General features: G+C 40.3%; 1 protein-coding gene across 5 annotated transcripts in view; it reads left to right on the plus strand.

Moving 5' to 3' along the window:
- The first annotated feature begins 1,096 nt into the window (after positions 1 to 1,096).
- Positions 1,097 to 14,266, plus strand: part of ical1 (islet cell autoantigen 1-like) — a 34,315-nt gene continuing 21,145 nt past the window's right edge. For 2 of the 5 annotated variants that reach the window (XM_017683358.2, XM_017683360.2), the window contains exons 1-5: positions 1,102 to 1,243; positions 4,257 to 4,295; positions 4,407 to 4,578; positions 13,426 to 13,498; positions 14,101 to 14,224. In XM_017683358.2, coding sequence (XP_017538847.1) covers positions 4,282 to 4,295; positions 4,407 to 4,578; positions 13,426 to 13,498; positions 14,101 to 14,224 — 383 coding nt within the window. In that variant the 5' untranslated portion in view covers positions 1,102 to 1,243; positions 4,257 to 4,281. Of the gene's footprint in view, positions 1,331 to 1,353; positions 1,514 to 4,256; positions 4,296 to 4,406; positions 4,579 to 13,425; positions 13,499 to 14,100; positions 14,225 to 14,266 lie in introns of those variants that run through there. The other 3 variants (XM_037536570.1, XM_017683359.2, XM_037536571.1) reach the window with 3 other exon arrangements.

Raw genomic sequence — 14,266 nt, forward strand, 5'->3', positions numbered from 1 at the left:
CACAGCCGTAAAACTAACTGTAGTAACTATCTTTAAATCATCACTATGATGGAAAGGACCCCTGCTCGCAAAACCAGCGCAGACCACCATCAAAACCAGCCCATGTTGTGTTCTGGACGCTGGTGTGCTGGTCAAGTTTAGGTGCTACACCAGCACCAGACAAGCGTGAACCCCGAATGTAACACGTGCTGGTCTGGCCTGTTGGTTTCAGCAGGGATGGTTTATACAAATGACAGAAATATCTGGTCAGATGAGGAGGACATCACGCTGAAAGCTCCAGTTAGCACCCTGGCCGTCTTGGTGCCTCGCCAGAGAACAGGTTCCACTCAGTAATGTCTTCTGGGTTTGTCAAACACTAGAGGGCGCTCCCGAGCGGGTCCAAAATGAACGGGCCAAGCATTTGAGCAACATCATAGATTACAAAGGCTTAAACAAAGTTATATAGAAAAAAAAACATTTATTTTCTGAACAAAGAACTACGCAGTACTTTTTAAAACCCACTGGTAAAATGTTTTCAGTACTTTTAAACTCCAGTTATTAACTTACATCAAACTTACATTTATCATACCTGCTATATATACCTAATATACCATACCTAATATATTATACTTTTAAATTATGTTTATTATTTATTATACATTTAAAAAAAAAAATTTTTATATGCACAGCTACGGGCTAACCCCGCCTTCACAATAAGAGTCCTTGTACAATAAATCTGGAATAATTGCTGTAGAACACAACAACCCAAAACTTACATACCTGCTACAATATATTATACTTTTAAATTGTGTTTATTATTTATTATAATAAAATATATATATATATTTATATACACAGCTACGGGCTGGCCCCGCCTTCACAATAAGAGTCCTTATAAAATAAACCTGGAATAACTGCTGTAGAACACAACAACCCAAAGCTAACATTTCACAAACATGTTGTTATATTATATTTTTAAATTATATTACTTATTGATAATACGTTTTTATTATAAATATAATGCCTTATCGCTTTATTTTGAACTTCGTTTGTTTATGGATCGTTTTGTGCGCAGCCTCGTTTTCCCCTCCTCTGCGCTCATATCCTCCTCCTCGGCGATGACGCGCGTGAACGCTCCCCGCATCCTGCTCGCTACGCCACCGTCAGCGGGAAGGTGAGGAAACGAGATCCCGCAATAACGTTAGGTTACAGCAGACGGGCGGGTTGTCCTGGATGAGCGCTGCGTGGGACTGAAACGCGGAAAGTAAGCACCGTTCGCGTGTGCGGGAGACGAGCGCCCGCTGGACCTGCTGTGGAAACGGAGCGGGGCAGGTTCATGTGTCATTCAGCGGTTAGTGGAGACGTGGCTTCAGCTCCGGAGCTCGCCGACTCCTTATCTTGTTAGGATTCTTGTCGGGAGCTGCGTCTCCTCCTCTTCGCCGTTCAGCTCGGGTTATTTGTGATAATATGGCTTTATGGCCGTCTTTATGACCCAAACGCACAGTGCAGCTACTTCAGCGGTGTGTCGTACGCAGTGAGTGACTCTTCCTCGCTGACCTGTACGGGGCTGTATTGTGATGTGGCTGTATTGTCTTTGGAAACCAGCTGTAGCTTTAGAGGCTCTGGTGGTCCATTGCAAAGTGCCTTTCCTCTGAGAGCGCGTCCAGTTGACCACTGTATGCCGTTGTTGTTGGGCAAATCAGCCGAAGCAGCCTTAACAGAGGACGTAGGGCTTTGTTTCTGGTCCATTTGCTGTTTACAGAAGCCCAGGAGTGACCTGAAATGGGTCTCTGTCTAATGGGGCTGGATGTTGGCTCTCCTCAGCAGAGCCCTGGCTTTGGTGAATGGGCTATAAGACAGCAGTGCAGTGGTCACCCAAGCCAACAGCTGTTAGCTTTCTGCCAGCCCTCTGTTCTCTGCTGCCATGAAGACCACTTAAAGGGCAATTCCACCAATTTTTCAAAATTTCTGAAGAGGTCAGCCTGTGAGATGTAGATATTCCAGCCCCTCATCTGGTGTGGATTGATGTGAAATGGCTTATCATAGACAAACCCACAGACTTGATGAAGGGAACCAGAGGTCACACTATCTGTGCTGCAAATAAAGGCATTTTACCTGCTGTCCAAACCACCAGTGAAACCTACATGTGCCTTCTGAGCTTTTATGTCTAATGTTCGTAATAATAGTCGCGAATGTGAAAATGATACGTTTTCTTTGGGGACTACTTTGCCTTACAAGACCCTGCGTGTGCCCCTCCACCATGAATAGATTCAAATACGTTTTAAGCCCACACTGTCACAGAACTATCATAATACAAAACACCAGGCAGCATATATCCAACCGTTTTGCATAATAACGTTCTGTGGGGGAGCTTTTATTGGTGGACGTCTGGTTCCTATCACCACCACTGTGAACGGTTCTGACCCTCAGGTTTCTCTAGAAACGCCAAACCACCCCGAGTGAGTTTGTTTGTATCTATTCCTTTTAATTATGATGAATTTTTGAAAAAGTGGTGGGGTTCCCCTTTAGGATGAAGATTAAATGTCAAGGCAAGTTCGGTTATTTTTCTACAGAGCACTGTTTCTCTCCTCTGGTCCACCTGTCCTGCACTTGTCTTGTGTTTTTCCAGCTCTAATACACCTGATTCAACTCAAGGGCTTGATCTGGTGATGTAACTCAGTGCAGGTGGACAAGACTAGGGGTGGGAAACACTCCCAGATTACCATCAAGTAAACTAAACTTGATCAGTAATCCAGAACATTTGCTGTGTCGTGGCCTGGATGAAAAGTACCTGGACGCTGTGCTGCATGCAGTCAAAATCTGCACTGAACTCTCAAACGGCTCCTTTCTCCCTACATAGCGCACTGCGTAGGTCTTAATGGCCAGTGCAGTGACCCCTGCACTAAACCATGCATAGTATATCAATAATAGGGTCATTTGGGCAAATTTTATATTTTTAATCCTGTGTGTATATACAGGGCAGTGAGCCATTTGGGAATCAGCCTGGGCTCTATTCAATCCCATAATCCCAGCAGTACAAAGGGGCGTGGTCCCAGGCAGTTAGAGGATTTGAGAAGATTGCTGGTTGCTAATAACGGAACATATACTTGTATACATGCATGTCACAAATGTATTAAATTGCATACATTTTTGTACATGACGTGCCAAAATACAAGATGTTCACAGCAAATCTGTCATTAGAAGTAAACAGTTAAAGGTGGGAGGGACGACAAACTGGGAGAAGTGGGAATAATTGTCTATACACAAAGTCCTGATGAATAGATTAAGCCCACCTGAGATCTGAACACAAGCTTCAGTGGAAGGAATAAAACAACGAAAAAAAGCCTTTTTGTATAAAACCTTAAAATGCTCAGTGACTTAAATTTGAACCGGGGCCTAGAAATAGTGCAGAATCTTGAATAATTCCTGATTCTTTAATCTGCCATAATTTTTTTCAGATTTGTGGAAACGCTCTTGATTATTTGCAGAGTTAAATGAAAACAAACTCCTAGATTTTCAAAGTGGTCTCCAGACGTTTGGAGCCCGCTGTGTGTATATAGATAATAATTTGACAAACTTTTTCATATTTTTTATGTTTTGGCAAAAGTCAGTGATGATTGGGATTCGTCCAGTGTGGTTTTACTGTAGAGAAACGGACTCAGACTTTATTACAGTGGTGGTGATGGGAACCAGGAGTCAACACAAACAGCCGTTTTATTTGCGATTCAAAACGATCGCTGTCTTTTGGCTTCTTGGAGCTGTGTTGCCTCACAGTGCCCTGTACGTACCTCTTGGCCATGAATGAATAAAAAAAGAAATCCATTTTATATGAATGGCTTATCATAAAACAGCATATCAGGCATCAGGCAGCGTATTAACAACCATTTTATGTGGCACCTTTTCTGTAAGGGAGCTTTTAGAGGGATCTGGTTCCTATCACAACCACTGTGATCAATTCTGACTTGGTGAGCTTTTCTAGAACAGAGCATTTCATCAAACCACTCTAATGATTTTGAGTGCATCTCCGTGATTTGATTTTGCAGAAATTTAAGCAAATTTGGTGGAATTTCCCTTTGATGTGAGACTGTCTATAGATTTTCTGAGTAGCTGTTTGATTGATTTATTGTTTTGTTCATGCAATAATTTGTCCTGTTTTTTCCTCCTCAGGTTATTTCAGTGTTTGCTGAATGCCACCACTAAATTTAGAAAAATATGTTTCATTACCGTCTGATTTGCGCATAATTTAAGAGAATGAAATGCGTTTGTCTTGTTTATAGGACAGCGTAGGGGGATACAGAGAGTATGGATGGCTATGGGTAGGTGGCACTTCATTCAAATAATACCAAGTATGAGTTCTTCAGTGGGTTTTATCCATGTCTTTTTCATTTGCGACGATTTATATTTTGCCCTTTCATTTCTTGTTCTAGCTTCTCCAGCGATATGTTCAGTGGGCGGGCAGTTTTGGGCGAGGACCGCTCGGTCATGGCCCGCATGCAGAAGAAGTTCTGGAAGACCAAGCAGGTTCTGATCAAAGCCACGGGGAAGAAGGAGGACGAGTATGTGGTGGCGTCTGACGCAGACCTGGACGCGAAGCTGGAGGTAATATGAGTCCTGGTGATCTGCCCTTCTGTGAAGGTTATTAAGGCCTTCAGGGCCATTTTCAGGGTGGTAGATCTCCAGGACCATAATTAGGCACCCTTGGTTAGTAAGTTCTATCTGGGAAAGACCATCTGGGAAAAGTTAAGGAACACTTTTCAAAATGTTTGTAATCTACAATACACAGCTTGTATAATCTCCATAGAAAAGCTTTGACCAATAAAATGGGACACTGTGGAGCAGCACGAGCCTAAGGTCAGCATGCCCAATGCCATGTGTCTGCTAGTTGGGTGTAAAGCCCCCAAGCATTGGACTGTGAAGCAGTGGAACTGCATAATTTGGATAGATGGAGCTCCATTTAGTCCCTTTGTGATGAGTTGGAGTGATCCAGAGCTAATTATCCAACATCAGTACCTGACATCACTTCTACTCTTATGGCTAAATGCAATCAATTCCTCACAGCAATGTATACACATCTAGCATATATGCATCCTAGAAAAAGGAGTGACAGCAAAGGGAGGACAAACTCCTCCTTAATACCCTGATATTAGGATTGGATGAGCAACCCTGTTAGAAATAAAGGTTCTGTTCAGGTATGTTTTTCGTTCATCAAGGTGCAAACAATGTAAAGGTTCCCTCAAAGGTACGGCAGTGGTTTGAAGGTCCAATTATGTACCTTAAATAAGTTTGTCCAGGTGAAAAGTACATATTTGTACATAATGTTTTAAAACAGAACAATAAAGTGAAAAGCCTGGAGGCGAGGCGGGGTGTGTGGAGTCAGTACAGCTTATTAAATATCATTTCAGTGGATTATGGTTCAGTTATACTCCCTGACTAAAGGCACTGAGATGGAGCCTTAAGGGTCCCACCCCAGTGACATTTCTTACCTTTGTTGTAGTTTAGTGTATTTGATTATAGTTTGTGTGTAGTTTGCAACATTTGGCTTCAGTGTCATTAGTGGTGTTAAAAAAAAATAAATAAATAAATAAATAAAATAGGTTTTTCCTAATTGATGGTTTGACATCATTAGAACCTCTTGCCTCAAAGGAGAGGTAAACACCTGAAAGATCTAAGTGCTGACATCACAACACAGTTCAGCCTTTTCATAGTACTGTTGTGTAAATATTACACAACTAGGCCTTTCACTGTTATTACGTAATCGTCAGATTGCATGGCAGATATTTAAGCTGACCACTATTATTTAGTTATTTTCCACAGTTGTTGGCTGTGACGATCATTAGATTCTTCAGGAATAACAGAATGAAATTTAGTTTGATTTCATAAGTTGGGTTGAGACAACTTCTTGTAAATACAACAAAGCCTCTTAGTTCGGACTGATGCTAGAACGTTTAGAGAACAGCAGGGATGATGTTTGGTTATTTACGCTCGAGCCGTTTCTGTTGCCAGTTGGGAGCTGCTCATTTTTAACAGCCGGGAACCACGATGACCATTTTTTTATGGTACGTAAGTTCCATGCTGTGAACAAAACAGACGATGACGTTGAAAGTGGCCGTGTTTTATATAGCAGGCACTGTATGTGTGGTAATAAGGCCCGGCTCTGCATGTTATTCATTGAGCGTGTTGCTGTGTTTCATTGATGCATGTTTATGACAGGTTGCATTCAGTAAGATGCATGTTTTATTTGTGAGGGAGTTGCAGAAGATGCAGTAGGAAAAGGCTCAGGAGAAGCAAAGCAGGGTGAGAGAGGAGGGAGAGGAAAGTCTCAGCTTTGATCTGATTCTCTTGCATTGTTGCTCAAGTTAGCCGCCCTGTCTTTCATATAACAGTCATTCAGTCTGAAAAGCCTAGTGGCTATGAGCAAGAGCCTGTCTCACTGCCTCTCTCTGTCTGTCTGTCTGTCTGTCTGTCTGTCTGTCTCACCCTCACCCCTCTCTCTCTCTCATGCTGGTTATATCTGTGGCTGTGATTTGATAATGAGGATGACTCAAGGCGATCCTGTCTGGCTCTGTTTTGGGGCATCTGCTGCTCTGCACTCTCTGATAGCTGAGCGTTCAGTGCTGCCTCTGCTTTTCATTGTTTAGGAGAACAAAGAATGTCTTTGTTTCTTATCGACGATTTTCTCCTCTCTCCATTTTTCCTCATGCTGGTGTTGTCTCTGTGGACGAGCTGTGTTGTGCTTTAATAGACAAAAGGAGGTGCAATGATGTGGGAAGGCTGCTCCTGAATGAATGGGTGTGTGTGTGTGTGTGTGTGTGTGTGTGTGTGTGTGTGTGTGTGTGTGTGTGTGTGTGTGTGTGTGTGTGTGTGTGTGTGAGAGCGCGAGAGAGAGCGAGAGGGCGAGCTCGAGAGAGATGGAACGTGGTAAATTGAAATCTTAATCTGCTAGTTAGAATAAAAAAAAACTGTGATCCGGCTTAATGTACTAAAAAAACTGGGAATGTGATGATATGGGAATTGTGGGCTGAATTAGCATTGCAGATCAGTTTAACATTTATTTTTATTGGGATAAAAATGCAGCAAAATGAATGAACATTTTAGCTCAGTAGCCCTTCATCTTCTAAACGCTCTGCTCTAAACTGGCCAGTATCTTAAGTGTGAAAGGCAAAGCTATTTTCAGGCCAGGACGTTACCAGGCCTGTCTCAGTTGCTCTATTAAAGAAAAAAAGTCATACATATTGATACATTACCTTTTCCATGATTAGGTGCACGTTTGCATGATAATAATGATGCATATTTCCGTTTTGCTAGCTGCTGCTCTCTCTTACACTAAGAAACAGAGCCTGATGAAACCAGTTCAGTAAGCATTTTTGTACTGTACTGAACATGAATATGATAATATGTGTATATTAAGTCAATGAGCATGTATTTTCTCAGAAAAGCACTAATATTAGAATAAATGTATATTGGTATTGGTTGGTTAGTGTAGTGGGTAACACTTCTGCCCTGTAGACTGGGGTTCCATCCCTGCCTGGGTAAACACCCTGCACTATACCAATAAGAGTCCTTGGGCAAGACTCCTAACTCTGCCTTCGCCTTCCTGTGTAAAATGGTCAAATTGTAAGTCGCTCTGAATAAAAGCGTCTGCCAAATGCCATAAATGTAGATGTAAGTAGTGATTTTTATTTATTTTTTTATTCATTTTTTCTTTTCTTTTAAGTAAGTAGTGCTTTTATGTTTGTTAATATGTTTATTTAACCCTCCCCAAACCTCTCCTCAGAGGTGTAAAATTTCAGGTCCAGAAAGTAAAAACCCTTCCCAGGATTTTGTTCCAACAGCCTGGCTTCTCTAATTAGATCAGACCAACAGCAGAGCTGTCCAGGTAGTTGGAACAAAATCCTGGGAAGGGTTTTAACTTTCTGGACCTGAAATTTTACACCTCTGCCTCTCCTTGAGGTAGTCAAGTAATACTTTTAGTTATTGCCTAGAACTTTGGATAATCAATACTTCAACATGTTAAATCAAACTAGCTCAAGTACTTTTTTGGAAAATAAGGAAATGCGTGTTAATTTTTAATTAATTTGTATTTATTTATCCTTATGATAAGGGATCTGGTGTTTTACATTTATCCTAATGATAAGGTGTTTTTATAAGCAAAATCAAACTCACTGCTGTCAGGAAATGTGACCAGGGACAGTACATGCAAAGATTTTTGCTAATCTGATTGAATACATTCCGATTACAGATTAAGCTTGAGGTGTTTATATGCACTCAGTTCAACAGTCTGATGGAAAATCTTCATTTACATGCACACTACAAGTAATCTGATCCCAAACGACGCGCATGCGTGGAGTACAGCTTAGAGTAAACGTTACTATGACCGTGAACATCACGCAAGGTCCAGTCAGAGTGAGATGAGCAGCAGTGAGCAGTGCTCGTGTTTTTAATTACTTGAAAATGACAAACTCAGAAAAAATGTACCTCATAAGCTGGACGTCCGTCCCACCGCCGTCTTTTAAAGATCAGAGGATTATTAAGAGATTATTCAGCTGCATGTAAACGTGGCTAGTGACGCCATTCAGAATCTTACTGTTACTGTACTGCACATTAAACCGAAAACACAAACGCAAAGTTACACAGAGATACATGCCAATCTAAAGTCTTCTAGATGAACAGACACATTCTGATCATCTGTTTTAACCTTGGTTAACATTACTAACCCAGCCACATTGTGTCCCCTCGTAAATTTTACCTTGGAAATAGCAAATTTGTGAAAAGTTCGCTGATTCCAGACCCGATATGTTCACTGAATGGAATTTATTTCATTGAAAGAGCGTGAAATGCGCTCGAGCTCGATGTTTTTCTGCACTTTTTCTATGTTCTAAAGTTCCGCTGTGCTGTCTTCCCTCAAGGTACATCCTGGTTTACAGATCATTTGGCAATTGCTCTAATGAATGAGCACACAGCATGACTCAGGCCTGTGTGATGTTAAACGGTAACTGGCCACCGAACCTCAACTGTAGCCTTGATGTCACTAAATTGGTCTCATTTCTGAAGACGGAGGAACGTGTTTCAAATGCAAAGTCAGTCGTTTTCCTCCAGCAAATCAAACAAGCGCAGACCTGGCATTTTTCCAGCAGTGTGCAGGAGGAGCTGTTCACTAGTATCACCAGCAAGGAAATAAAAATAGAACACCCTTCCTCGAAGCACAACCATCCGCCTGTTTAAACCCGGAGAACAACGTAAAGCACAAAATAGGGTTAGAGTAAGTTGGGAGGAGCCGTGAGAGCTAAAACCAAGTCTGCCTCTTTAGTTTTGAGGCTATAAGGCGAATGGAATTGAGGAACCGTCATACTTAAATCATCACACACTTGTTATGTAATATTAAATTGACTTTTTATGTGGTTTCTGATGCTGCATGACAAACTGTTATATAAAAACTCTGAGTACTGGACTTCTATCCATTTTTATGCTTCATCCAAGCCTGTTTTCAGAAATGGAAATTGCAGAAGGCTAGAAATAAGATTTTCAATTGAACTGCATCAGAATCGAATGTCCTCTTAATCATAGTACTCTATGCTATCATCCATGAAGGTTTCAGCCTGAGGTGAAGCATCTGTGTGTGTGTGTGTGTGTGTGTGTGTGTGTGTGTGTGAGAGAGTGAAGAGAAAGTTAATCAGTAACGTGTGCACACTGTTCACCTGCAGAAGGTCACGCCAACGCCAACACACCCTGACGCACCTTCTAAGAACTGTTCAGTGAAAACTCCACCAAAGACATTTTGCGTTTGAATTTTGCTTTTTTTCATCAAAACTTTTATTTTATCTATAAAAATGGGAAAACGTAGGCGACCTATTCAGTAGCCATCCATTCAAGTGTGCCTTATTTTTGGTTTCTCAAAGTGACAGTTAATGTTTTTACATATTATTATCTTCAAGTACAGTCAAACACCCCTGGTCAAATATTTTGCTGATTGATCTAAATAAAAGTATCTTTTAAATTCAAGGCCATTTTTTAAAACAACCCTGTACTCTAATTATACTTATTTTATTATAATAAATGATTGAACTCTCCATTCAGTTTACAAAACAGTCTGAAAACTTTCACAACTGCTTCGGAAGTGGCAGTTCAGCTAATCTCGAGGATACTTTGAAAACACAAGCCAGTAGATGATTAGCAAGCAATAAAATCCTAATATTTTTAAAATTAAAACACAAAAAAGTTCACTTAATTGCAGAAAATAGGTTTCGGTAGTGACAATTCTTTATCTTCTAAAACAAAAATGAAAGAAAAAGCTGTTTTCAGACGTTGAAGTTTATGGATTAGTGTTTATGGACAGCCACTCCGCTACAGAATGTACCCTATCAATGATGAGTTTATATATGTTTAGCTTTTTGTGTTTTTGTGCTTGAATGTTGCTTTTTTATGTCGAAACATTCACTATTTTATCTATGAAAATGGGAAAACATATGGATGTCTGTCTGGCTTCACGATGGCTGGTACTGCTGTTTCAGCTGTGCTTCATGCATTTGTTTTGCCCATAGATAGATACTATAGATGACCGTATGGCCTACAGTGTCAAACCACTTAAAAAGGGCTGTTTTAGACCACACAGTTTGAAGTAGGGATGGGATGATGGGCAATCTTGAAAAATCAATACATCAGGATGAAGTTGTCTTTAGAAAAAAGTGGTTAAACTCAAACAGCAGAACCAATAATATCAATGATGATGAAGCAGATATCAAGTAAGATGCACCATTATTGGTGACTGTGTCGACACTAATCCAAAAGCCCAGTCAGATGTTTTTTAACAAACCTACTGACACCCAGAACGGCCAATCTGATCTTTTTCACTACCTAATTTTCAGGTTTTCAGTGTCGGCGTTTAAGAAAAGAGAAATAAAGTTGTATTTAAAAAAAAAGAAGTCAATTTTAGTTTTGATGTGGGCCGCTATGCTTTGTAGTTGCACACAGGTGGGCCTTGGGGTGAAAGTTTGAGGACCCCTGCTTTAAGCCATATTTTGTGTTTCTATCTTGCCTTTTTGATGGATGTTTAATAAAACACTCAATTTTAGCATCACACAAAACATGTTTAATAATTGATACTGTACTGTCTGTGACTGAATGACTGTTTCTGATGGCCTTTTCTCCGTGTGGCAGTGCACCAGTGTGACAGTCACTCATAGGACAACTCACTGCTGTGTGTGTACATGAAGTAAAACCTGGACTGGAGTTTCAGATCATGGATCAGAGCACAGAATGGAGTGAAACAAAAGCCAATGTACTGTACACTGTTATTAATAATTAGCAGTAAATCAGTAAGTGATCCCAACCCTAGTTTAAGGAGACGTGTGTGTGTGTGTGTGTGTGTGTGTGTGATGATTCAGGCCTGCAGTCCACAGCATTTCTAGTTGGTGGGATATAATCTTCAGTATCTTGTTAGCTGCGAAATAGCTTCAGTGCAAAACGGAAGAAGTTAACTTTAGACACAAAACATGTCTTAAGATAAGATAATTCTTTATTAGTTTCACAACGGGGAAATTCTCAGTGCTACAGCAACAAAGGGAGAGCGAGGCACTCATGAAAAGATCAGCAAGAAGAGAATTAACAAGCAAGTAAATGAACCTTGTTAATTATTAGAAAGGCTTACAGTTTGTTCATTCTTACCAAATGGACAATATATCGTTGCTGTCCAAAGAAAAACGAGTGTCTCCAAAATGATAACTTTACAGGAGAGGGCAAAAACTTTCTTTACTTTCAATGTAAGTTAATGGAAAAATATTTTATCCTAAGCAATTTTGCAGCATTTTTATTGGTCCCATCATCATGAAATTTATGCACAATGTAAAGGACGTCAGCTGAGCTCAAATAATGCAGAAAGTAAAAATCACAAAAAAATGGAGATAAAGGTTTTTTTGTTGGACAGTGACGGTATATAATACTACAGATAAAAAAGATGAATATCAATTCTATCCATCACAAAAATTAACAATATAAACAATTATAAATAAAAAAGCTAATATGTTATTATAAACAAAAAAAGATGTAGTTGATCTTGGCTGATCGGCTACATTTGGGGTCAGCAGATTAAATGTGTTGCGTAAATGTTGCTTTAATAATGAATTAATAATTTAGTTTTCACGTTTTCTCCGTGCAGACTCTGCCCATGCTGAATGTAGTACAGGATGTTCTCCAGCTTTGAGTAGATATTTGTACTTCGAAGAATGATGGTCTATTTTTGCTCACTCTTTTTTCCTTATTCTGCCTCGTTACTAGAGAAGTGCTCCTGCTACGGCTGCAGAAGGCCTGTAAACAACTTAAATGACAGCAACACAACCTTCATGACTCATTTATACAAGTTCCGCTACTCAGGGTTGAATTTCATCTCTTGGTAGGGCGCACACACACACACACACACACACACACACACACACACACACAGCTGCATGTACCTTAAGCAATGTCACCATAACAACGAGACGAGCAAGGCTATTTTTTCGCATGTGGCCTTTTTTTGGAGAAGGATGGAAGAGAGAGTGAACTGAGTGAGACTTAGTGAGTTGGCATTCATGAGTTGCAGGAAGGCCATGACTGAGTGTGTCCGACGTGGATGGAGAGAACATTAAAATCGCAATAGGAAGAAATCAAAAACATCTCTTTAGGATTTTATGCACTTGCCGCATTCTAGATGTTCGTCACCAGTGCCTGACTGATGCTCCATGTGGCTGAATCTTTCGGCCAATGTTAAGGTTCCACTTAACATAGTGTTGTGTGTGAACCCTTCAGCAGATATTCAGCATCATGTTTCTCCTGTTTCATTCTAAAAGGCCCATGTTGCTGTGGTTGGAAGAAAACCTGTATCTCCAAAATGGTAACTTTTGCAGGAGAAGGAAAAAACCTACTTTACTTTTAATGTGAGTCACTGGAACCAGACGTTTTTTTCAAGTCATTTTGGGCCGTTTCTTTTAGTCCATTCCTTATGAAATTCGCACACAATGGGAAGAGCAACAAGCTTTTTCAAATTATGTCAAAAAGCTGAAAAAGATAAAAATACAGATACTAGGTTTTCTTCCTGCAACGGCGATATCCTACATTTTTGTGTTTCATTTAGTGTCCTGAGGTGTATTTATGATGATTTTTTGTGGTTTTGTGTACCAAAAATGGCCATAAATCATTTTGAAATGACCATTTTCCAAGTTCTCCTTGTCTTTTCACTTCTGCTTCTTAAAGACTGATGTATGGGAATTATTTCTGCCCCTGTATTGTGCCTAAATCTAAAAGCCTGAAACACTCCTTGTAACTTCAGTGTGAGTGAGCCGGGCAAAACTGCTACAGATTAAATGTGTTTTTTTTTTTTTTCATGACCTCATGAAAAGGTGAGCGGGAGATGCTGTTCAGGTTTATGTGTGAGATTCTTAATTTCTGTCTTTGTTTTTTTTTTTTTTTCTACAGTTCTTTCGTTCAATACAGACCACATGCACAGAGCTGCTGAAAGTGATAGAAAAATACCAGCAAAGAATCACATGTGAGTGGACGGACACACACACACACACACACACGCAGGCGCGGACAGACACACACACACACGCAGAGACACTCGCACATGCTCTCTATGTTCAGACCTCTCAGCTCCTATTCAGTAGCCATCCACTCAAATGTGCCTTATGTTTGGTTTCTCATACTGACAGTTAATATTATCACTTTTACAGTACAGTCATGCACTCCTGGCCAAATATTTCTCTGATCACTCTAAATAAAAACATCACAACAAAATATCTTTTGTTTTGAATGACCCTGTACTCTAAATGACTGAACACTCCATTCTGTCATTTCCACAGCAATTATAACACTACTGAAACTTTAGGAATTGTTTTGGTAGTGACAGTTTTGCTAATCTCGAGGATAACCTGAAAACACTAACCAGTAGATGACTAGCAAGCACAGCATTGATCAGTTGCACACACAAATTCATAATATTTTTTATTGAAATACAGAAAGTTTTTACTTAATTGCAGAAAATGTTTCAGAAGTCATAATTCTTGATTCTACAAAAAAAGAAAATTTATTTCCACAAGTTGAAATTTAGGGGTTAGCGTTTGGATGACCGCTCTGCTCTCTGACCTGCAGTCCTGTCTCAGGAGGAGAATGAGTTGGGCCTGTTCCTACGTTTCCAGGCCGAACACGACAAAACCAAAGCAGGAAGCATGATGGAGGCCACCAGCAAAGCCCTCTGCAGCTCTGCTAAGCAGAGGTACACACACACACTCACACACACACACACGTGTGATAATCT

Source organism: Pygocentrus nattereri, chromosome 30 (assembly GCF_015220715.1).
Source record: "Pygocentrus nattereri isolate fPygNat1 chromosome 30, fPygNat1.pri, whole genome shotgun sequence".
NCBI classification, from domain to species: Eukaryota; Metazoa; Chordata; class Actinopteri; order Characiformes; family Serrasalmidae; genus Pygocentrus; species Pygocentrus nattereri.